Raw genomic sequence first — 26551 nt, 5'->3', positions numbered from 1 at the left:
TCCCTACATACTGTTTCAATAACTACCAAATCCTAGAATCATTCCATAAGAGGGTTGCCTGCACTGATAACAATATGAAAAAATAATCCTTTGCTATTTTCCTAGACTTCAGAGGTAAAGATTACATTAAGAAGAAATCACAATAGCATTTCTGTATCCCTGAATCAGTAAGCCCAAGTTGGAGAACTCATCTAATTAGTACTGAATAGACAAGTGTTCCTCCATCTCATGCCAAAACTTAAAGTATAAGCATTTAAAACTACACATCATAAAGCAACTTATGTGGTGATCTGTTTGATCTCTAATACAAAACAAGTAAAAAGCTCACTTACAGGAAAGAATCTGTGAGAAAATTTAAGCCTGCATTTGTTCACCAACCATTTGTTCCTACTGTTCTACTAGTGTGAAACTGAATTCAGCCTACTGGCAATAATATAAATTAATTACTGTATAAAAGCCACTGCTAAAGGATAAAGTGGTTGTAAAGAGGGTACCAGACAGTTATAAAAGGATGTCTAAACTTCATTCAATAAATAGCATTAAACTTCATTTTTACTACATGCTCAAACAATTGAACACTTTTGTATCATGCACCATAAACCTTCTGATTCAGAAAACATGTAGTTTAATGCACTACAAGAACATCATCTTACATACCTGAGGTGGCCTACAGCTTTGGTACGCACTAGTGAAAGTAGAATATAATCATTTTGTTGACCTTGAAATCTGTCTACAGTTGTTACCTACAAAATCAAAACAAAAAAAGTCCCTGGAGGTTAATCTTTGCCATTTCAATTTAAAAGTAACACAACAATTTTATTGTAAATTCTTTTGTCTGACTGTGTACTTTTTTTTACCTTTTTATTCAATTCCAATAACTAACAGAGTGTTAATAACAAAAGCTTGTGGAAAGTAACCAGTTTTATAAATATACTGTTTTCATCTTCAGAATTAGCACCAGATTCTTATAACTATGATTTGTATTTGTTTCACTAGATTCGTCATCATAACAGTTATAAAATAATTTCCACTCTCTGGAGATCTTCCTAAAGGTGTGGGTTTTGGTTTCTTTTTTGTTTTCTGAGGATAAAATAAATGACAAAGAAAAGAGACATTCTGTCACATGTAGTCTGTAGTCTTTCCAACTTCACTGACTTCAGTTTGTTAGTATGTCAAATTACAAACAGCCAGAAATGAGTGCGCTACCCTGTGAAATTCCATAGAATGTAGGTTAGTAAATGTCTAGTCAACCAGGGACTACCTGCACAGAAAGCTGTGAATCTATTAAAATAGTCTGTTCTATAAAATGACAACTTAAAAACAAACAAATAAGAACCACTCCAATAAGTAATATATTTTCAAAGTTACCTTGTTTGGCCGTCCAATCAGTGGATTATTTCCACACCGCTGATTAATGACATCACGGATCAGGTGTTTCTGTCCATTGTATGTTGTTAGGATACTTATCTTGTCTGCAGGATAACCAAGCAGGCACATATACATGAAGAGTGCCACAACATACTCTGCTTCACCAAGATTCTTACATTTTAAAGGGAAGAAAGAAAAAAAAAACAAACAATGGGTTAGTCAACTTGCAAGATTGGAAAGAATAACATCTGTGTCATTACCATGTATTTAGACAAAAATTTCAGTGCTGAGATGAGATGCACCTCCATGTGTGTCTAAATTAGATGCTTCTTAGCTCATTTAATAAAAGATACTTTGAAAGAATAAAAGAAGCGCAAGTATGTTTAATAATTTAATTCTGATTCCTCTTCAGACAACTGCTGAAAATACCTCCATCAATATTGTTAGTCACTGATTGACACTTTCCAATATTTACTCAGAAGCTCCCAGTTTTATTGCAACAAGATTAAATTCTAAATATATAAGAGGTCTTAAATATAGTAATAATTCAATGTTGAAGCATTTAAATTATATTTATAGACTAAAAATATTTACATTATTTTTTAAAAATTGCATTTATATGTTGCAGGAAGTATCAGAAGAGTTTACTCATTAAAGCACTGTGGTAATGATGAAGGTGTCCTCTGTCCCTGTGTGAGTGTTCTCAATCCTCTTTGGCCCAGGTGTGATCTAAAGCAGCACTCTGATTCTCAGTTATCAGAATGTAATTTTTAAGGCACTAATTTCATCTGTTCATGTTCCACGGGACAGGTTTTATTACTGGTACGTTAAAATGTCACAAATTTAAAAAATATATTAAAAAATCAAAATAAACTCTTCCCTCCAAACTTTGTCCTCAATCTAGAAGCGTGAGGAACCCAAGTAAAACCCACAAATACCTTTCATACCTTTAAAAAAAATAGATTGACATAACTCTCAATGATCTTCACAGGGAAAAAATAACCAATATTATAATGTTAAAGCCTACTGTTTGGTCTCCATAATATTAAGCAACATACAAGGCGTTAATTCTGTTTCTGAATACAACTCCTTAACCTGCACATAGCTCCAGCTTCTAAATTTTCTGAAACCCAGACTGCTGATTTAGTCATTGGAGTTTGTTTCAACACTGTTTTTAAAACAAGAAAAATAAGGACTGAAAACACAAGCATCTCATTACAAGTTTAAAAGGTTTTCCTGTACATATGGAGCCTGTTGTTGATGGCTTAATTTTAAAACTTAGTTGAGAAATTTGATGGCTGAGGTATTTTTTGCTTATTTACTTCAGCCTCAATGTCTCTCTTCCCCTTATGTATACTTCTTGCAGTACTGTTTCAGATTCTTATGAACGGGCTTTTAGCATTCTGACATAGAGGTCAAATCAATGCAGTGACTCTTCAAACTCAAATTTGTGCAAGGTCACAGGAAACTGTGACCTTTCCTATACAGGAGAAACGGCACTGTTCATTTCACTATAATGGCAGTGCAGCTGGATTACAACAGACTCTAATTTCCTAACAGCCAAAACAACACTTCATAATGAATTATACGCTAAATCTCACTCCTCCAAAAACACTGAGAAAACATGATACCAAATCATTCACTTTGAGCAAGTACAACATATTACATTATCATTTTCAACATTCAATACTTATTAAAAGAAGAAAAAAATCAAGCATATACATGACTCAATTATTTGAGAGCAAGTATTAAATATCAGTTTGCTGCATTTTAATAGTCTGTCTAAACCATATTCAGATTAATAAAGTATAAATTTATTATTTCTCTTACCTGATAGAAATAAGGATTGGGTTCAGATTCTCCCACACCATTGAAGTCTTCTACGTTTATAAGCTGGAAGTCATACAAAAACCCAGCATTGGCTGTTCTGAACTCTGGCAGAAGCTGCACGTGAGGCAGGTTACCCAGATTCTTGTAACGCCAGTTGTAGAGGTTACACAAACTGTTACAAAATGCAGAGACAAACCCCAAACAGTTAAAGTAGGTTCCTGAACTCACTCAAAATAGTTCAGATGCACATAACCCATTGAAGATGAATGCTTCTGTAAGAAAAATATTGTTGGAGAGCGTGTACATATATAAATGAATATATTTGTAGAAGCTATCCAGCAATCATGTTTTATGTTTTGATTCTGTCTGGTTCTCTCTCACAGAAAACTTCAGATTTCACTTATTAGAAAGCTCAGTGCAGCACAGTCACCCTTAAACCTGTTACACTTGAGCAGCTCTACACTGAAGGGTACAAATTTTGCAAAGAACTTGGGTAGGAATTTTCACAGTGAACAAAACTTAGGGAATACGAATGCTTCTTGAGAAAAAGGAAGGAGTAAGTGAAAAAGGATTTTCTGCATTATCTGCTGTAAAGCCTCTTACTGAAAAAATAAATTCATTTTTTTATTTCTGTATTGCCATGTATTAAGCTGAAATAAGAATGGAAGCGACCAAATTCTACACAATTCTGAAACATATTGATATCATATGATATAATATTCTGATATCATAATGATATTCACAGGAATGATAATATAACAGAAATGCCTCAGTCAGAAATGCACAATATCTAGACCAGATCAAGTAGCAGATATTTCATGGGGAAGCTGCCTATGATCAAGAAGATAAAGTGCAGGAAAGTATGGGAAAAATCCTTGATCAAGAAATTGCTTGCAAAGTGAGGGAATTCTTCAGCTCTCTTATCTCTGAGAAATTCCCAGACATGTTGCAAGATGGTACATGGCAAAATAAACTTAATTTATCATCATGGTCAGATATAATTTGCATTTTTAAAATAACATTGAACGTAACTGTTAATCATATGACTAAATAATAACATTCTACTCCCCTCAACACTTCTTACATAAAAAGCTGAAGTTCTCTTTCACACTGTTGATTCCATTTTATGCCTAAACACCATTAGGATTTAAAACTAAACTTAGCATAGCAAGATCATATATGGAGTCATCTTCTCACCTTTGGTTTTATTTTTTCCTTGTTAATGTTGCACCACCAACATGCACTTTACACAATATATAAATCTGATTATCTAAATTACCACAATGAAGTGATAAATACATAGAAAAAAAGAAAAACAATCTTATTACAGGAAAAGATGTGTGGACAGCCTGGTTGTCTCCAATCAGTCAAAGCTGAAGGTCTGCTGAAATATTACATGAAAAATACCCTTTTGTAGATCATAAGAGAAATACAATACATTCAAGGACAAATGAAGCAAATATTTCTTTAATCTTGAATATGTTGCATATATTAGTTTACAAAAGGAAGCTTCTGAAAATAAATCTCAGCTGTAAAAACCCCAAACACTTAAGACTATTAAAACTCCTTCAAGTATCATTTTCATTATAGTACTCATACAGTAGCAGAGCACCACTGTATAAAAGAAAGTAAAAGTGATTGGAATTCAGCAAAGTAAAATCTGATTTCCTAGATTATGCAGAAACAAATGGAACAAAACAACTAAATTACAATTTTGCAAACTCCTGTCTTAGCAATAGGAAAAAAGTCTCCAGTGCTATGGTTGCTTTTCCAGTTTTTAACCTGGTACTTTCTTATAAGCTAGACATGCCACTTTCTCTGTCTCACCTTGCTCTTGCTCTTCCTTGTGCATCCAAATCAACAGTTGGCACTCCAACACGAACAAACCTTGTAAAAAGGGACTGCTCCATGTTGGAGTATTTTTGAAAAGCCATGTTCTTAATGACTGGTGGCAACTGATGATGATCACCAATCATAATCCACCGCTTCAAACGACTGAATCCATCCTGGGGGTTCTAGAATTAAACAATTACACAATTGTAACTACTGAAGTATAATTGAGGCACTCAATTACAATGCACTAATAGTTAAATTGGCTGTCTTAGTCTAAGCCCTAAATTTCAGCATTTGTTCTTAAGCTACACTTACGCTACACTGCAGTCAAAAACTACTAGGTCCTTTCTAATCTAGGGGGTAGAATTTTAAATAGTCTTGTTTCTTATAAAGCAACAGGTAAATTTATCTATTCAAATCAGTAGAGAAACATCAGAGTAATTATCATTTTGCATTACTTTAAAGGTAAAAAAAAAACAACACAGATGATGAACAATTATAGAAGTTACAGCAGTAAAAACTGATTTCTACACAAGTACTGTTACACTAGACCAGGCTTTTAAACATTATTTTTTGGATTCTGAGATAGTGAATATGAAGGGCTTGAAGCATCTGAAACAGTGCTTACAGGACTGGAGCAGAAAATGAGCCTGCCTTTCTGTGGCTCTGTGGTTCATGTGCTTCACCTGGCTACTTCTGCAATTCCCAAATGGCTTTTCCATGACCAGAATGTGCCTCTAATTAATCCTCATCCTGGGTCTTGGACTGAATGCTCTTGTATGTCTGGCATCTCTCTATCCAATATCTCATCATCCTTTGTGTACCTATGTTACGTACTGACAGAACTCATGAAGGAACATCATAACATAGGGACAAAAAAGGAACAGATCACAGAATCATAGAATCTTAGATATGTGGGTAACATTATCCAGGAATTAGAATCTTGAAGACTTCCACCTGCCAGTTTTACAATTTAGACCCCAATTTCTTACCCACTCCTGTGATATTTCCCTTTCCCCATAGGAGCACTATTCAAGACAGTTCCTTTTCTTGCCACTTGAAGTGGAAGAGCACTGAAGCCCCCTCTGATCAGAGAGCAAAGAAGGAAAACTGGGCTCTGGACTGTCCAGCTCATCAAGGCTGAATATACCTTAGTAAGAAAGTAAGAGGATGGAAATTATTTTCAATGGCATGAAAAAAAATGTTCTTTTTTTTTCTCCAGAAATGTTACTGATTTGGAGAAGACAAAGCATTCTGTATGATCATTCTGTTCTTATCAGCAATTTCAATCTCAGAACAAAGAACCCTCCAAAAGAACTCCGTTTTTTAAAATTTCTTACTTCAAAATGCTAGTGCAAGAAATCAAGTACTACGACTCTGCAAGCCTAGTTCTTTATGTTCTGTTGAAAAAACAACAAACCCAAACCTCAATTTTCAATTATTATTTGGATGGCTCTTGTACGAAAGGTCATAGAATGTCCCCCAAAATATGGCTCTGTGGCTAAAAGGTCTTCTTAAATTACCAAGAACTTCAGCTTCTACATTACTCACACACACTTATTTCCCCTCACCAGCCTGATTCATCTTGTTTCTCAATGCTCAAACATTGGAAAAACACTGAGTGAAGCAAGAATCTTAATAGTAAGATACTTATTTCTCTTTATTGATAGACAATAAAAACCATGGTCAAAGCCAGGCAGAATGCTGTAGCATTAAAGACTGGCAGAATATCAAAGTAACAACCCAAGTCTTACATGTACCTTTATGCATGGAGATTTAACACACTAATTACACGAGTAGCCATTAAGTGACAACTTATGCCTCTGTACCCTTCTAACAGAGGCATTTAACTAAGCAGTGAGCATAAACCTTGCATTTCAGGATTAACTAATTTCAAAGTTATTCTAGACACTACAGTGAGGATTCATTTAGCCTGAAGGAGGGAAAGGAACCAAGTCTATTTCACTGTATTTTTATAATTGCTGAAGTAGAAGGTGAAATGGAAAGAGATTTAGACTGTCACGTTTTACGATTTTTGAGAAGCCTCACTCAGAGGTTTGGTTTCTATACATCTCCAGCAAGATGGAGAAATACGTGCTCCTGTTCAGAGTTCAAGCAGTATTTGGGGTCTAGAGGGTGAATTGTTGCTTGTCGGCCCAGATTTATCAAATCTCAGCAGTCTTTAACACATCAAGAAGGTGTTAAACAACTACACTAAAACTTAAAAATCTACAGTTCAACAGCAACTGAGAACAGGGCTTGGGCTTTAACAGCAATATGGTTAACTTGGACATGCACATTCTTTTGTGCACTAAGCCCATATTGAGTTATTTTCCTACAATTGTATTCTACTCTCCATTGTTAAAGAGCAAAGTGAAAAATTATGAGCTACAACAACAAATACATCAAATGTTTCACAGAGTTTCCATGACGCTTTTTTCAGTTGAGATTAATTTTCTATTAGAATGAGAATCCAAATGCTTAGATGTAGCTTTCTAAAAACTTAAAATTATAGCTTTTCAATGAAAATATCTGCCCCAGGCAAAACTTCGGAAAGAAAGCTTAATTTTAGAATATGAGCAAATGCAGACTCTATTTTCAGAAAGCCACTGAAATAAGCATCAAATCAACTCTGTCCAGACTGTTTTCACCTTTACTGACTTGCATTATACCAGCTTCTGATTTGCACCTAAAGAGTTTGCATAGAGTTCCTGAGGGAGCCCATACTTAATTTCCTGAGGGTGAAATTTATCTTGTGATAATCTGAGATTACAAAGATAACAAGAGCCACAGATGTGTGAGAAGCACATCTTGCTTAATTATGAAATCCCCTAGATCTTAAAAGAGGAGAGTGATGCTCCCAAGCTAAGCTTGCTAAAAAAAACCACATATAATCTTCCCTGGAGGAAGAACAAAATTCAAGACACTCTGAGTGAAAGTGTTGTGTTTAGAATAATCAGAATAGAAGTTTTTAGGGAAAAATACTGAATTTTAGAAGTAGCAGTGTTGGCCCTCTACTGCAACAATCCCTTATGTTACAGAGCTATTGCTACCTGACTTCCTAAAGAATGTGCTATAAATAACTCCTTTGCCACATTAGCTTTAGTTTCCCTCTTTCCTTCCCTGCATTACAAGTACCTTTCCAGCTGCAAGACTGGAAAGACTGGATTCAACTGTATCACATCTGCATTCCATGTACCAACTGTTAGCTTGCCAAACACTGTAAAGCTGCAGTTGATTCCAGGCTCAACACTTATCCATTAGCTAGACAAAAGGTGCATAATTACTGGGCAAAAGAAGCAGAACCAGTAACCATTTATTTTTTTTCTGTAGAGTTTAACATAAATTGGAATGTCTCCTCTCTACTTGGCTCTAGCTTTCCTGAAAGCTGTAGGTGCTTGCTATCTCTTTCTCTGTTAATCCTGACTCGAAACTGACCAAACAGCATAAGTAGACAGGATGACATGAAACAATTCTTTAAGTAATAATTCTAATAATTATTTAAATCAGCAATAATCACTCTTTAAATGAGAAAGAATAAAAGTAACATAGCCAGCACATAGTTTGGAGAAATACAGCTGCCTTTTTTTATTTACAAAATTAAAGCCTTCTAATACTTCTATTTTAGCAATAAAAGGAACATATTTAGGACCTATTAGCTTATTCCATAATTTAAAAACCAAGAAAAAAGAACTAATCTAGAATAACAAAGTTCTTACTGTCAACTCAGATGGCAGTATCAGTTCGAGGTTACTTTCTGCACAAGCTATCTTCTTTCTAATACTTTGTATTGTTCAAAAACACAGACTTAAGTTAATATTTTTTTGTATTATGTTTTATAATTCAGGTCTAACCTGCAACAGGAGAGGTATAAAGGTTTCTATTTCCAGAATCTGAGCAGACTCTTCCATTAAGATGTTGTCATACTGAGAAAGAAAAAGCAGAGATGTCCATCAATCAATACAAATTAATGCTGTTATTCAGTATACCAAAGGGAAAGATTCAATCACTTATTTGGGTTTTGATAGGTGGGAGAGTTACTGCAGGATTTTACGGTAAATATAGGCAAAGTATCAGTACTACTAAAAATCAATGTCAGAGAGTGAACTCCTACACCAATGGCAGATCCATCTGTACCAATCAGGGCTTATATAAAGAAGTCCAAGATTGAACTATATAACATGCTTCCCATAACCCATCCTTGAGAGAGAAGTTTTCTGCAGTGGAACAAATTTACCATCTTTTCACTGAACCAGAAAAAGAAGCACTATTGTGATCCATTACAGTGCATTGCTGGAAAAAAAATAACACTGGAAGAATTACTGGTGAGGAGGTTTGGTTTTGTCAGATAAAATTCTGTAATAAATCAATACCTATGGTTAAAAATGCAGAGTGAAAACAGCAATGCATCATAGTTCTTGTTGCTCAAATTGTTCAATTTTTAGGTAAACAAAGTTATAAAGGCCATGGAATTTTTCCCAATTCTGCCTTGATTTTATTACTCAATCATATCACTGCAGTTCATAAACTAATATGGAAAAACTAACTTTTCTACAGACATGCAGTAATAAAGCATTTTTGTACATGCAGTAACTTAGAAGTGATCTTATTTTTTACTAACAGAAGTTAACAGTTTCTTCAGGAAATATAAAACTTGAAACTTACTGGTAAAATATTCAACTCAATAACAGTTGCCTGGATTTACAACAGAAAAAAGGTCTATAAAAGGGAAGGGAATAAAAACAACTAAAAAAACAATTAGTGTAATAACATTAGTAAAATCATTACTTTGAAACCTAATTCAACCAGGTCATGTCGTTTCAGAGCAGCATGAGTACAAGTCATGGCAATAATTTTTGCTTCTTTCACCAAGAGGTATTTGGATCTATCCAGGCCACTGCGGAGAAGTTCAAACGCTCTGAATTCCTATGGAGAAGAAAAATCTTAGAAGTCAGAATGCAAAAAACTATTGCTTATAAAATGTATTCAGTCAAACTATGTGGCCAATTCAAGATTCAAGAAATTCATAAAGGTATCTACCATTAACAATCCCATCTGAATAATTTTTTTAATGCTAAACCTGGAATCAACAATATTTCAAAAAAAAATTAAAAACACACCCAAGAATTCTGCAACCTCTAAGCATATATAAGTTTGGACACAATTATTCCATTGTTTGAGGAACCCTCCCAAAATCCCCCCAAATTCTGTTCTATTGTATCTTCTTGTTTCCTATTTTATTGCATCATGATATCACATCAGATTCGATATTAGAAAGACCAGTACAGTTAATATGAACAATGGATACTCAGATCATCTTAACCCTACCTTTAAAGTGATCTGGGAGAAACAAGATAATGTATTTAAGTTAGTTCTAGGTTATCTGATTAAAGGCAATTAACTGTAAACACAAAGACCCTGTAAGGATCAGAGGATCAACAATAGGTTCATCAACCCTAGTAACATAATCAGAGAAAATGGAACATTCAGAATGGCTGCTTCCTAACATCAAAATAAAACAGATTAGACCCATGTCCCTATTGTGAAATATGCCTATATTCCTCCAAAGTGGAAATTCTCATCTGAATGCCTTGCAAGCTAATGAAATTGCCTCAAGGTATATACTCCTTTTATAATATTGGGCAATGGATTTTAGAACTGTGTAAAATTTTTTATAGGATTAGCCAGATCCACTTACATTTAACAGTTACACATCTTACCTCAAGCTGAGTGAATATTTTCTTAATATGTCTAAAACACCCTTCAGCAATTTCCATATCTTCTTCATAGGATTTGCCTTTGAAAATTGGTTGAGGAGCATTTGCAAAATACTGGTGAAAAGGAAAGAAACCGGAGACATCCATAACATTTGGCACTTTTCCACCTTTAACTTTCACTTTGCTGATATACTCCTCCCAACGAGACATCACCTATGGCAAACAGAAGTGTCACATAATTACGTTTTTATACTATAAAGTCATTAGCAAGGCACAGTCCTGCACGAACAGTATTTAAAAAAACCAACAAAACCAACTATGACAAAAGTAAGGTATGTCTAAATTAATATGTTTGACCTTGTATCAGGATGATATTTTTGAAGCTGTGGTGGGTTGACCTTGGCTGGCTGCCAGATTCCCATCCAGCAACTCTCATTCCCCCTCTTCAACAGGGCAGGGGGAGAAAATAAGATGGAAAAGCTTATGGGCTGAGATAAATACAGGGAGAACACTTAGCAATTACAATCACAGGCAAAACAGACCCAACTAGGAGAAAATTAATTTAATTTATTGCTGGTTAAAAATAGAGTAGGATGGTGACAAAGACAAAACCAAAACCACCTTTCTTCTCTACCCTGTCCTTCCTTCAAGGATCAGTTTCACTCCTTTATTTCCAACTCTTCTACCTTCTTCCCATCCTGAGCAGTGCAGGAGAAACGCGGCTTGTAATTCATGTTCATAACACTATATCCCCACCCCCACTTCCTCCTCACACTTCTCCCCTGCTTCAGTATGGGCTTTCCACAGGCTGCAGCTTCCTTCAGGGCATATCCACCTCTCCATCATGGGGTCTTCCATGGGCTGCAGTATGGATGTATGCTTTGACCCAGTCTTTCATGGGCTGCAGGGGAACCACCTGATGCACCATGGTCGTCACCTTGAGCTATGGGGGAATTTCTGCCCCAGTACCTCAAGCACCTCCTGCATCCTTTTCCTCCTGCCCTAGGTGCGTGAGGTTGTTTCTCACACGCCCTTCTCTGCCCTCAGCTGCCGCACAGTGCTTTTTGACCTTTTCCCTAAGATGTTTTCACAGAGGCACCACCAGTGTCACTGATGGGCTCAGCTTTGGCCAGTGGTGGGTGTGCTGGAGCTGGCCGCATCCAGCACAGGGAAGCCCTTGGCCTCTTCTCACAGAGGTCACACTTGCAGGCCCCGCTACAAAAAACTTACCACATAAACCAAATATGGAAGAAAATATCTTCATTAACTCTACTTACACTACTTAGGTTGAAATACCAAGTTGGATTCCCTTGGGAGAAAAATGAAGGAGAGGATGAGCTCTAGCAGTGCTCCTCCTTCTTTTAAACACCTAACCTGACCATTTTGTGTTTAGGCCCACAGTACAGTTAGTCCAGAGTAAATTCTGTAAAAACACATGCAGAGTACGTATTTGATCCTAAGTACCACTCTGCAAGTCTGCTTAAGCCATACTAATTGCTAGTGCAAACTATGTCACTGAAAAAAATACATGGAAGGTAAATGAGGGATACATAATACATGGAAAAATCAGTGTTTTGTGTACTATGCATCCAATTTCACATGGGCATTTAACACCAGAAAAGCTTTCTAGCAGGATCATCATTAATGCTTGTCCAAAATGTAAAGCAGCCCACAGATTCTACTATCTGAAGGAGAAACTTCAGGTTGGACTCTTTGCCAGCAGTCATGAAAAGCAGCAATGCTAGCCTTCCAACTGGTGAGTCATCAAAGCAGGATTTAAAACAATAGCAATACAAGCAAACAATGTTGCAATTATAGCTGTAGCTGTTATTGTATTTTGAACCACCAAAGGGGTTTTTTAAGACTCAATTCTGAAAAATTCACTCCAATTTTTACAAAGTGTTTCATAACATGCTGAGGTCATACAGTCTCTGTAGAAGTATTTCAGCCCTTACTTGGTATAAGAAAAAGTGGCCAGCTGTTTCACAAGTGTAAGAGACATCTCCATGGACTCCAAGACTCTCCTGCAATCGCCCAACTTCTCGTAGAAGCTCAAGTCTTCGAGCCAGCACATAATTAACTCTTCCATATCTACAAAATGGATTAAATATAACATGATTTGTATATATTTAATTCAAAACTGTTTTATCTAAGTAAAACGAGTTCACTAAAAACAACACCCCTACTAAAAAAACTCCACAACTACCACTAGATTCCAAAAAAAAGAATTTGCCAAATGCCCACTTTTCTATCAGTTGAGTCTCACAATTAACAAAGCCATGCAAGAGCCATTACTGCAGAAAAAGCTCCTTTTATCCTATCACTTCAACAAAAGCTTTGTAAGTGTTAGCAAAACATTCTCATCATGTACCTGTAAAGCAGAAAAGCACTACTTCCAGTGTACTGTTTAGGAACTATGATACACTATGTGTTATACGAACACAAGCAAGGTATACAAGTCTGCAGAGCATCATAAACGGAACCTATACCTGAAGTTGCAGTATGGTGAGGCTGACTTCACCAGAAATACACAAAATGTCTTGCAATAATGCTTAGCCTACCATAACAGACAAGTCTGCATCCAAACATAGGAGGCCCTGTACCCACAGCTGCCTATTGAGTAACTTTTATGACGTTAGTTTGTAAGCTACTCCTTCTATTCTTCCTGCTCTTACCCAATTCAGCCCAAATTTTTCTTCATAAATCAATTTCCTTAATTCATGCACTCCCCCAGAAGCAGTGAAAGAACAACAAAAATCAATGTATCACATTTTCTAAAAAAGAAAGCACATTAAAAAGTCGTACAAATGGGTGGTATTAAGTAAGTGAGAGGAACAGGACACTTTTAAAAAATGTGCACGTAATTAAAACCTTCAATGTGAATAAAGTCTAAGTTTCAAGCCCTTACTAAACTTACTCTTCTTAAAATATGCTTTCTGCACAGAAAAAAAGACACAATCCCTGGTAATCACAATGAGCTCTATTGTCTTATTTAGAAGAGTGAGAGTAGCTAAAGCTGGAGATTTGAAATTACGAAGACAACTGAATATCATATTTTCAGAACTGGATAAAACAAATTACTCAGGAAATATGACAGTTAAGATCCTTGGAAAACTAAGTAATCTTTTCCCCTTCAACAAACCTAATCCATTATAGTCACAACTGACTGCAACCAGTTGTGGCTTTTTTCCCCTCACACTTTCAATGTCCTTATTTCTTACAATCCAAGTCACAGAATCGTAGGGGTTGGAAGGGACCTCTGGAGATCGTAGAGTCCAATCCCCCTGCCAGAGCAGGACCATCAGAGAATATAGGGCACACCACACAGGAACACATCCAGACAGGTCTTGAAAGTCTCCAGAGAAGACTTCAAACCTCTCTGGGCAGCCTGTCCCAGTGCTCCATAACCCTTACAGTAGTTTTTCCTCATGTTGAGGTGGGACTTCCTGTGTTCTAGTTTGTACCCATTGCTCCTTGTCTTATCATGTCACAGGGCATGACTGAGAAGAGATTGACCCTATCCTTCTTGACACCCACCACCACCACCAGATATTTATATCCATTAACAGGATCCCCTCTCAGTGTTCTCTTCTCTAGACTAAACATCCCCAGGTCTTTCAGCCTTTCCTCGTAAGGCAGGTATTCTAGTCCCTTAATAGCCCTCATAGATCCCCATTGGACTCTCAAGTAAATCCCTGTCCCTCTTGAACTGGGGAGCCCAGAACTGGACACAATACTCCAGATGTGATCTCACTGGGGCAGAATAGAGGGGGAGGAGTGCAAACAAGGAGAACTTCCTTCAACCTGCTGGACACACTCTTCTTAATGCACCCCAGGATACTGTTGGCCTTCTTGGCCATAAGAGCACATTGCTGACTCATGGATAACTTGTTGTCGACCAGGACTCCAAGGTCCTTCTCCACGGAGCTGCTTTCTAGCAGGTCACCTCCTAACCTGTACTCTTGCATGCTCTTATTCTTCCCCAGGTGCAGGACTCTACATTTATTCTTGTTGAACCTCATTAGATTCCTCTTTGCCCAGCTCTGCAGCCTGTCTAAATCTCACTGAATGGCTGCACAGCCTTCTGGTGAATCAGCCAACACTCCCAGTTTTGTTTTATCAGCAAACTTGCTGAGGATACACTGTGTCTCCTCATTGATGAAGATGCTGAACAGAAATGGACCCACCATTGATCCCTGGGGTCTTCACTAGCTACAGGTTTCCAGCTAGACTCTGCACCATTGATCACTACCCTCTGGGCTCTATTATTTAGCCAGTTCTTAATCCATCTCACTGTCCACTTTTCTACTCCATAGTTCCTGGTCTTGCTCAGAAGGATGTTATGGGAGATAGTGTCAAAAGTCTTGCTAAGGGTCAAGGCAGACTACATCCACTGGTCTCCCTGCATCTACCCATTCAGTCACAACATTGTAGAAGGCTATCAGATTAGTCTAGCATGATTTCCCCTTGGTAAATCTATGATGGCTACTCCTGGTAACCTTCTTCTCTTTCATGTGCTTAGAGCTGACCTCCAGAATGAGCTGCTCCATCATTTTTCCAGGGATGGAGGTGAGGCTGACTAGTCTGTAGTTTCCTGAATCATCCTTCTTGTTCTTTTTGAAGATTAGAGTGACACGGGCTTTCCTCCAGTCCTAAGGCATCTGTCCTGTTTGCCATGATCTTTTGAAAATGATGGAGAGTGGTAGAGCAACAACATCAGCCAGCTCTCTGAACACTTGTGGGTACATCCCATCAGGACCCATGGATTTGTGTATACTGTTTAACTCACTGATCTCTAACCCAATCCTCATTGACCAGTGGAGAGTCTTCCCTCCTCCAGGCTTTCTCTCTTACGTCCAGAATCTGGGATTCACGAGGGCTGGTCTTAGGAGTAAAGACTGAAGCACAGAAGGTATTCAGTAACTTGGCCTTCTCTGTATCCTCTGGTAACATGGCCCATATTTTCCCTATTCTTCCTTATAGCACTGATGTATCTGAAGCCCTTCTTACTTTCTTTCACTTCCTTAGCCAAGTAAAGTCATAAACACTCTTATGCATTTGCTCATTCCTACAAAAATTTTCATTAGGTGCAATTCCCTTTGTGTTTAAGTGACAGGACCAGTTTAATCAGCTTCCTTCCACCTTGTTTTTATATGCCCTGTCCCACTTTACTGTGCCTGCAGAGGGAGTAAAAAAGGAACACTAAGCTTGCCAAGCAATAGAAATTCTTTAAGCAGTGTTGTGCCCTCTAAAGCAGCCTGACATGAAAACCATTCACTCAGAAGCAGCCTATACCAACGAAAAAAAAGGTATCTGGGAAATACACTTATTTCCTCACAGTAGTGCAGCACATCTTCAAACATATTTCCCAACCCTTATCTCTCCCAAACTGCCAGAACCCACAGGACTCTGCAGAAATGTCCTGAAGGTCTGAAGTCACTCTGAGAAAGAATGAAAACAGACAACATAAAGTGTCTCAAAGAAAACTGTTCAAGGAATATAGTAAACTAAAATTAAAATTCTAAAAAAAAAATAAATAAAATCACAAGGTATTTATTTTGCTAAAAGAAACTCAACTATACATATGTGGATAAATTCTAGTAACTATATATAATTTTTACTACAGCTTTTGAGTCAAACTATCACTATAATAATCCAGTACTGGACAGTTCAGTCATTTCTAGTGCACGACCCTTATACCTCCTCCTACATTTGTGAACTTGTGTAAATCTGCTGATGTTGGCTGGACTAATGCATAACAAATTGGTTCTTAAGTCTTTGTACTGATATAGACTTGATAGCTTTCCTTATGTACATATTCTTCAAAATGCATTATTTACCAATGAAAAAGGCAAATTTGTAATTCTCAAGAAATTTTGTCTGTTTTTGTATGCAATATACAACATGTCAGCAGAAGTGATACCATGTTTGCACCAAATATTCCTAACTGCAAACTTACCTTTATTATTCAGCTTTGTTTCACAAAACAGACTAATTCTATAAAATGTGTATATGGGCCAAAAATAAAATGAACTACTTTTATTCAAGCAGTTGAGTTTGTGAACAAACAGCTGTCCAAAATTCTGCCTTTGGATTCTCAAGAAAACAGTTTCTTTACTGAATAAGAACCAAAATTACTTAATTCTATATTGAAAACAAGTGCACTCTGCGTTACTGGCATTCAAGAACATGAGAAATACGAAACTTGTCAAGCACAACTTGCTCATTCCCTTGCTTGGGGAGGTAGAATGGATTCAACACATACATCTTGCTACAACATTTATATAAGCAAGTTCAGCTCCTTTCTCACCTGCTGAAATCTTTCTCTGTCTCTAATTCCTCTTCTCCATGACCCAGACGCAGGAGGTGGCGCTCGTCAATGTCTAGAGCCATGATTTTTTCAAACAGCTGGTTCAAGGCCTAAGGATTGAGAATAGGAAAAAAAGGTAGTATAAGGGTTCAGAGGAAAACTGAAGGGGAAAACCGAAGACTTACTTGTAGGTCAGCTAGGAAATTATGCCTATTTTGGTATAAATGGAAGCCAAAGGAAACATGAAGTGAATACTGGTACTACAGATCTTAATCTTGACGACTGACAAATGAGCCTACTAAAACTCCTATATCAATATACTTTATACAAGTAAATTTGATTTTACATATTAAAACACTTTTAAATTTTTATTCAATCACCTATACAATGTAGTTGATAAAGCTATCAGTATCTAAAAATGTCTCAAAAGCACACTTTGCAAACACTGATTTTGCTACATGACTTTAAATCATTCAACTTTTACTGTACATTAGAAGAGTGTGATCTGGTATTGATTGGCAGGTGATGCGATTCTATTCCATATCGAGAAATAATTTTTCATTAACTAAACTTCAAGGTGTGCTACATCTCCTGCCTTAAACCCTTCAATTCTCTAACAGCTTAATATCAACTTCTGTTTATTTCAGGTAAGTTTGTAAGCACTAGATCACTAAGTTGTGAAACTACGAATAAACATGAGCAAGTTCCAATTGTACTCCAGCTGGAAGTCATGCAAACATGTTAAAGCATCAAAGCATAGGCAACAAACCTTGCTGAGATAGTTTATTGCCTGAAGCACAATTTCAAGTTCATGCTCTCAAGTCTTGTCTGGTTATAAGTCTCCTACCCGCACCACATTATTTCCTTCATATTCTGCACAACAGACATGCTCTCAACCCTTTCTCTCAACTTCATTACCTGTTACTCTTCTGTAACCCACTGTAGACTGGCCTATACTATTCCAGGTTGTAATTCCTCACCAAAATGAAGCCCCATTCACCACTGTTTGATGAACAGTGTAAGTGTATAATCTTGTTTTGATGGATGAATATGAAAAGTTTTGAAAGCAGTACGTTCATTTAAAATAGCTCATAACCAAGACTGGATTGGCTAATTAGGGAGACCAGGAAATAAATGACACTGGTTTCCTAAGAAATCATTCAGATGCAGATTTAGAGTAAGAATCCTCAAGACTTCCAGCATTAGTATTACTACTATTTTATACGTTTTAGAATTAGCAGCTAGGCTCCACCTCGTAGGAATGCAAAGTAGACATTCAGCTGAAGAAGCCATGATACCTTTCATGTCCTTCCTTAGAAGCTTGAAGCCCAGAGTAACCAGTGTCTGAGAAAGTTCGCTAGTGAAAACCTAACATGGATGCAGTCAAATGCACAGCTGGAAGAACTGTGCAGACATTTTTTTTTAAGTACTTCCTAATTTCTACCCCTAACAAGTTAAATATATTGAAAACTTCTGATAAATAGCTCAGAACTACAAGCCTGAATTCAAAGATTTAACTTCACATTATGAAACTGGCAAAACTGCACACAAGCCAACTCAAGTCATCATTGTTAAGAGACAATCGCAATCCCAAACATACTGATCTCAACACTTGCTGTTCTTCTCTATTTTAATTACAGGAAAATTTCATGCATGACGTGACACTTTACCTGATTAGAGTGGGTAACTATAAGAGTTCGTTGTTCTGGGAAATTATGATAAAGATTGGATATTATCTGGACTGCTACATCAGTTTTTCCAGTACCAGGTGGACCCACTACCTAAATCCAAAACAAAACAAGAAATTAAACCCAATTTTCCAGAATATTGCACAAAAATATAGCCAGTTGGGAAAAAAGCAGAAAAATCACACAAGACAATGACATCCTACATTAACAGCAAAAAAAACCCAAACAAACAAAAAACAAACCTTCTGTTTCATGTACAATTGCTTGCTGGTTTCTGTGAACTTTAAGAATAAGTACATACACAGTGAAAAACTTTGCACAATACTATGGCAGATCCCTGTGTAAGCAGAATATGGTAAATTACTTGCTGTCTTTTTGTGAACATCAAGAAGAAATACAATATATCATGACAGACTAATTCAGAGCAGCTAGACAGATTCCTGCCTGTTAGATAGTAATCCAGCATATGAAACACTACTCTGTTGTGCAAACTAGGAAAACAGACCTCCAAGAACAGACTGTTTAGTCTCAGGACAGATGAAACACAGGGGGAACTGAAAAAAAAGCATCAAAGCACATATTCGAAAAAGAGTAACGTAAAGCAGATACAAAGAACAGAAAACAAGAGTCCATTATTTTTATTTACTCAAAAGTCTACAACTGATGATATAGAAGTAATACTGAACATTAATGTTTTTATAAGCTCAAATATCAACATTCAAAAAGTGACATCTGAGACATTTTAAAGGTATCCAAGTATTACAAAGCACCTCAAAATAATTTTTTCAGCACTAAGAAGCACAGAACTCTAGGTTTTATACACATATCTAAACATAAAATTACAAATTGGTATGGAATTACGCTTGCTTTATCTAAAGAATTTAATTGATCATTGAATCCAAAAGCAAGTATGATTATGCTTCTCAAAAGTATTTGACAGAAATACAAGATATAATCACAGAAAATAAAGCATAGGCATGTATTACATAACTCTTTTCTCTGTCTTCTCTCCCTGCAAAAATACAGATGATGTAGTAAAAAGAAAAATTTAAAAAATTAGAAATAAATCCTGAAAAACAAGAAGCTGTTTTTTTTTATATACCTAACAGACTCTCTTAAAAATCAACAAACATGGTTTTAGCAGAAAAGCTCAAATTATGTAACGACTATCTGATCAAGTATTTATGAAAGTTAATGGAGTACAAGGCACAGGACGTTCCTTTTCTTCTTCAAAACCCTCCAAAAGCGAGACGGATGGTAGTTTATAATGCATTGTACACTTGCATTTCAAGGTCATTAATAGTTCAAGAAATACTAAATTATACCAGGAAACAGTATGCAATGCTATTTTTAAAAGTAAGAAAAAAGAATTAAAAACTAGGTGACTTATACATCCCCTAGCTAGTATTTTGTGTTATTTATATACCACAAAATGTTTACAATTTTAATTTCCCAATTTTCTTTCCTGTTGACAACACTACCAATAGAAAACAATACTCCTATACACATACTGCTTCACTCAAGTTCATTTTTTCCTCTGACATGCCTCTTTTGTGTGCTAGCTACAGAGTATACAGGCAATGGTAAACATCAGGAGGAAGGGGAAGAGGCGGAGTATTGTACAAATAAATATCAAGACAAAAACCTAAATATTAGCTTTATTGCCTATATAGACCAAGAAGAAATAAAAAGTATCAGAGAAAAGTCAGTCAAATATTCCACAGATTCACTATTAGGACAGACTGTACTTCACTGGGAGACAGGTACTTGTAGTCAGTCTAATTGAGAGTGGGAAACCCTAAAGACCTTTGCAGAAATTCACTGATCAAAAATTATTTTCATAACAAGTCTTCCACTTTGGTTTGACTTGTAACTTCTTAGTTCTAGAAGGCAGCAGGATACAAAGGATTGAACATTACATTTCACAAGACAGCAGCAAAAAGCTCCCTGAAGACAACTCAATAACTTTCATTTCCTTTAATGGAATTAGATCAAACTAATAATGACGCAAGTAATTTAAAACAGCCAAAAATGACAGACACGGCTAAAGTCTCAAACTAGCAATCCAGCCACTGGAACAATAAATTCAGTTTTTGTGGAAAGTCTTCAGCCACTGAAACACAGGATACAGTTATACAGAGATCAAATATATTTCTGTATGATTTTGTGAAGATGGGAGAACACTGAACCTTTGTCTGTTGATTTTTCATATTATAATCTGTTAATAGAAGTGATGTCAGCAAGGCTACAGAAAAAGCCATTACTATTATTTCACTGAATGTATGTAGATAAAACCAGAATTACAAAAAACAAGAGTATAACATCCTTAAAAATATTCTTACCATAGTTAGCCCAGGCTGCATTCCTGCACGTATAGCTTCAATCTGAGTATGGGTAAATTGAATAGTATTGCTGTAAGAAAGGAAAACAAGATCAGAGAATTGATAGATTTTTGCCAACAGTTTTGATAAAAGCAATTGTTTTAACAAGTTTCACTTAAATTAACTGGCTACTTGTTTCTCCAGAACTATGTGCTTACAAACTTTTATATAAAGTTAAATCACTGTTGCAACTATCTTCTTTATAGACACTACAATCTTGCAATTCTTAAGCAAGAGTGGTACATTATGCTGTTCACATGACAACAAAATCATCCCATCCATAAGATTGTCTCTATGTAGTTACTACTTGCTGAGAATGCTGTAAAAATATTTAGGTATGATTCTCCAAATATTCAGAAGTCCTGACACAATACTAAAAGACAGTATTTCTCATTGTTCTTCAAGGGAATTTTTTAAACTGAGAGGGTATAATACCATAGTTTGATTTAAATATAAAACAGGACACTACTGTATTCAAATCTTCTTTAGGTAATGAAATGAAATGACATTTGCTTTGTAATCTTCATTATTATTTTTAAGTGTTTCTGAAAATGAACTGCTATGCATGTGTTACCATTTGTAAACAATTTCTCATCCATTTATTACCGTTTCGGTTGATTATACGGATATGGACCCCTGTTTGGAATGACATGAGGCTCTACAATCAGTGTTTTAGCTTCTTCAGGTTTTTCTTCATTCCCATCCTCTACTTTTCTTTTCTTTCCTTTACCTCCCTTGATCGGGAAAGTTATCCTGTAAGATATAATTTAAGACCACACTTCAATATGTTCACTACTGTACTAGACTGTCCTAGAAGTTTAAACAAAGATTATTTTGTCACCATTAATACAGACCTGCACAGGACAGAGAAACAAGAGTTACAGATGAAAAAGTACTAGTGAGTTTAAGGAAAAGAAATTACAACTAAATTGATGAACCTGATTTTAAGAAAGCATATTTGACAAAAAGCATATAAAAATGCTCTTTACATTGGTTGAATAGCTAGTAGTGCTGAGATTAAAGATTGAAGGCAAAGAGTTCATAAATGAAAATGGAAGGGACAGGAGTGAAGTTTTAACAGAAAGACACCAGCACTCTCTCTTCAGCAATAAAAATTTATTTTGTTCTAGAAGTGATTCATTTTTTTTTTTTAAACAAGGTATGTCAATATTCTAAACTGCTCCAACACATGAAGCCTTTTATCATCCAATTTCTGTTTTTCTTACAGTCCTCTGTATCATATGTTAGCAAGCTTCTCTACTTTAATTAAAAACCAAATCACTGTGAAGAAATTCTCATGGTTACCCAGTTATCTCGGGATAACAATACAGACATCTTTAACAGTAATAATTTCTTAAGAGTATTTACAGAACAAAACCAGTAGTAGGAAGAGCAATAGCTCTTCATGAGGAGGAATATCTGCTTTAATCTATGAACTGAAAATGACCACTAGTTCATTGAGGTAAGTTGTGCCAGGTTTCTTGCCTTGAAACTTTCAGAATATTTTTGTATCGTTATATAGTGTTAAGGCCTGTCCTACAGATATTCTACATGCAGCGTTTCAAAAACAGCATGGAAGATTATGTCCCCACTTTTCAAGATTCAGTTTAGCCATGATAAAGAGCTGATGGCTAAGGCATCTTCTCCGTTCCCAGTAAAATCTATTGCTTCAAAAGGAAACATATTTCATTAATTTAAAAGGGAAAAAAGATAGTTTCTTCATTCTCCAACACTACACACTGTGAAACTCAGTTGCCAAATTCCAAGGAGGTATACCAGGAGTGACAAAACGGTCAAGTGTAAAAATGCTGCTGAACAGCACCAGTGAAACAACATGTACATCTCATTTATCAAAGGTAGGCATTCTATTTCAGAAACCATTTCTAAAATAAAATAAACAACATGGGATTTCAGACTTAATTCTGTATTTTGATTGAATGGTTCTTCCAAAAGCTCAAATTTTAACTAAAGTTAAAATTGCTGTTCTTAGCTTGCTTTAATGAAACATGTAAGCAAACACCAATTAAAATGAGGCTGAACTCAAGCTAGATACCATAATGCAGAAGTGAACAGTACATGTCATGATTCTGTCTATCTCGATTTTGTCTATCTCATACTGTTGTTTTTCCCATGTACTCAATAGGCTGACCTACAAGCAATGCTCTGATGCATTTCCGCACGGAACAGAGAGAGGCTGGTCCTGAGCCTGACTGTAGTAGTTACCTCTGTTATATAACTATCTATCTCTTAATATTTTTTCTTAAAAGAAAGAGCACCTCTCTTCAAGCACTGAACACAGCTCCACCTCACAATGCAATTTGCAAGAATGCTAGACCAGGAGTACTAGAAAATTTGAGATCACCTGAAGGGGGGTATTTGCAGAACTGGATCGTCAACAGTCACTTTAATATTGTATCCAGGAAAGCTAGCTTTTAAGTGATCAATGGACAGGAAAGTGTCATTAAAATCCAGAGTTGCAATCTGATTTGGCATTTTCGAATAGTGGGCACTACTTGGGTCTCCATATCCAAGAATGATGTCATGCAGCCAGTCAGGAACCACACAATCTGTGTTCATCAAATTCCTAATAGTCTCCAGAACTGCCTGCAAATTAAGAAATTGAAAAAATATGACTGTAGAGATTTACTTTTTAACAAGAAATTATGACATACTGAAGACTAATCAAGCCTATTCTAAGATGCAAGCATGGAACAGTTTTTAATTGACAGGCATTTGGTTAGACTGAGTCAATATATATACAGTGTATTTATGCAACAGAACACCAGTGTCAAACATTCAATTCTTAAACAACCCTGTTAGTAAAGAGCTACTAAAGAAGACCATAATTATCACTAAAGTCTTCACTTCAGAACACTGGCAAGATTTATAAAAAGGTACAGTTCAAAATAACCTATAAACAAAAAAAGTGTCTGGTATGGCCCTCGCTTACCATCCTTCTTCAGCGAGCAAAGAATTCACATTTCATCAATAGCTACACATCCTTCTGTTTGAGGTTCTTCTCCAGGACTTTTGTAAGGCTTATACCAAAAATGCATTAATACTCCAAAGTTAAATTTATGTTACTTCTGTTTCCTACAGCACACTATCACATCAGGTAACAAAAAACATTCCACATACTCACTTGACTCAAAAGGCCATATACAACTAATCTCCAGGCTACCCATTAAAAGACTGAAAACATATTTTATTATATACTCAAGTCAAGTAGGAGTGTTTTGATTTTCAGTTACTTCCACACTTAGCTGTAGGAGAAAGTGATCACCAGCTGGGAGGTTCTAATTTCCTTGATGTGATCCAATGACACGTAAAAAGCCTAATTACATGAGTTAAAATGAACATATTTCAGTACAGCTGACGTATTCAGACAAACTCTTAAGATTCAGCAAGCAGTATGTTACCTTAAAATTATTTTCTTTTGGCTTTCTTCTCATTATTATATTAAATGTCTCATAAACATCTTCTGCTCCATTTTGGATTGTATTGGTCATGTCTTGCTGATACTGGTTTGGGTCCAGAAAGACTCTGTATGTTCTGCAATCCCCTTTAAGCCTTGGTTTGGGTTCAGGACCTACCAAAAATGAAACAGCAAGATTAGAATTTGAAGTAGTGCTAAAAGCAGATTCTCATTCAAATAAGCAATCCATAAAAGTTTCTGAAATGAAATTTAGACAACTCACATAATTAAAGTAATTTCTGCAAACACTCTTATTTCATATTTTCATCCCATTCCTAATAGAATTTTTGAATACAAGCAATTTTATTCATAAGACAAAAACACACTGCATTTATTTAGCTATTCTCATTACATCAGATTTTACCAGACGAAACTAGTTAACCTTCTTCAGGACTGCCTGTGGAGTTCATTTACTTTTTCAAGTAGATAATGAATTAATTAAGCAACGCTTAAAAAAGAAGCAAGTAAATGATTAGACTTTTAAGACCAAAGGAAAAAAAAAATAAAAACAAACTCAAAACAAATTTTGGTATATCATACCTTCTTCAATAACACGACCCTTCTCATCCAACATGCCCTGGATTTCACAGCCTCTGACATAAACCAGGCCAGTTTGCTCAACAAAAGGTCGTCGTCGGTCAAACTTGGTGCCGTAAGGTTGTGTGGGACGTACCGTAACCAAAAAGCAGACATCATGTTTCCGCAGACCTGATTCCAAAAAGGAAAATACAGTGATGTGACTGAATGCCATGCTCTATTTCAAAATATGTACTTGTCTTAGAGGTTATAGAACCATAGGATATTGATAACTCTTCCACTGTTTTTTGCACAATAAAATCTGCCAGGGCATCAGATATGAAAAGGAGAATTTGCTTTTTTCATGACAACACAACAAACTTGTTTAATTCAAGAAATATTTTTCTCCCCATTATCTTACTTAGGTTACACAATCTAAATATTTTCAGTCTTATCTCAAAAGTTAAGGTGTCATTTATCTCTTATTCTCATGGCTTTCTCCTGGACTAACCAGAATTGTTGTTTTTTTACAACAGTTTAAGTGCAATGCCTAGAACTGCGTGGAAAATTGTAACAGAGTTATTTTAGTTATCTACTTATCAGGGTAAATGGTCATTTAATGAAGTTACTTGTTTTCCATGCTACATTCCAGTTTATAAATCCTGGGATGTCTTGGTTGAGTGTTTTTATTTTTCCTTCAGTAGTAATACTTTGTTGTAGCATCACATTTGCTTTGGAGTGATGACCTCAGACTCTGCATTCTGCAGAGCTACTGCCTGCCAAGTTTTGCCCCCAAGATGCATCTATACAGGGCCTTCTTCAAAACCAAGGTTAGTATCTTAATCTTCTTCCTGTTGAATTTCATCCTACCATTAAAATGCAATTTCTCCAATTCATCAATGTTATTCTGAGCACCAAACTTTTTCTCCTATATACCTACAGATTCTCACAGATTTAAGACAGCTGTAAAATTTAGTAAACACATGCTGTATTTTTCATACAAGACAAATAATTTCTCATTACTCAATGGCTATTATCTAACCTAAAGCGGTTTCATTAAGAGCCTGTTGTTGTCCAGGCAATCATCCATCAATTCTTCAACTCAGTTTTGATTAAATGAAAGCATTTTGAAAACACAGAGGCTGTTTTAGTATTTAGAAAGCTAAGTGCACCACTACATAGCTACCTCCAGTTCAGTGAAGTCCACTGCCATCCTCCTAGCCTTTCTACTATAATAGAAATCTATATTCCCAAACTTGTAGCTTCTTATTTATCACATGATCCAGCTTTACCATTTGTGCTACGTGACCTGTAATCACACTATGCAACTCCAGCACATTTAACAGGTTTCTCTAACAAAAGAGAAGGCAGTGACATTTACTGATAATCTAAGTACAAGTACATGCCTCTATGCCACATGCCAACACAGTCAA

The 26551-nt window shown here is 36.1% G+C and overlaps 1 protein-coding gene across 1 annotated transcript in view; it reads right to left on the bottom strand.

Annotated features, from left to right (window-relative positions):
• Positions 1-26551, bottom strand: part of AQR (aquarius intron-binding spliceosomal factor) — a 52522-nt gene that overhangs the window by 4697 nt on the left and 21274 nt on the right. The window contains exons 18-32 of the mRNA XM_010007747.1: positions 25143-25310; positions 24547-24716; positions 23490-23731; positions 21734-21880; positions 21089-21158; positions 18729-18839; positions 17059-17168; positions 12704-12839; positions 10752-10961; positions 9820-9957; positions 8886-8957; positions 5026-5213; positions 3199-3370; positions 1369-1539; positions 658-743 (exon numbers count right to left, since the gene is read on the bottom strand). Of these exons, the coding sequence (XP_010006049.1) occupies positions 658-743; positions 1369-1539; positions 3199-3370; positions 5026-5213; positions 8886-8957; positions 9820-9957; positions 10752-10961; positions 12704-12839; positions 17059-17168; positions 18729-18839; positions 21089-21158; positions 21734-21880; positions 23490-23731; positions 24547-24716; positions 25143-25310 (2191 nt within the window). The remainder of the gene's footprint in view (positions 1-657; positions 744-1368; positions 1540-3198; positions 3371-5025; positions 5214-8885; positions 8958-9819; positions 9958-10751; positions 10962-12703; positions 12840-17058; positions 17169-18728; positions 18840-21088; positions 21159-21733; positions 21881-23489; positions 23732-24546; positions 24717-25142; positions 25311-26551) is intronic.

Source organism: Chaetura pelagica, unplaced genomic scaffold (genome assembly GCF_000747805.2).
Source record: "Chaetura pelagica isolate M959 unplaced genomic scaffold, ChaPel_1.0 scaffold70, whole genome shotgun sequence".
Classification (NCBI taxonomy): domain Eukaryota; kingdom Metazoa; phylum Chordata; class Aves; order Apodiformes; family Apodidae; genus Chaetura; species Chaetura pelagica.
The sequence above is the reverse complement of the archived record's forward strand: the minus strand, read 5'-3'. Positions and strand labels throughout refer to the sequence as shown.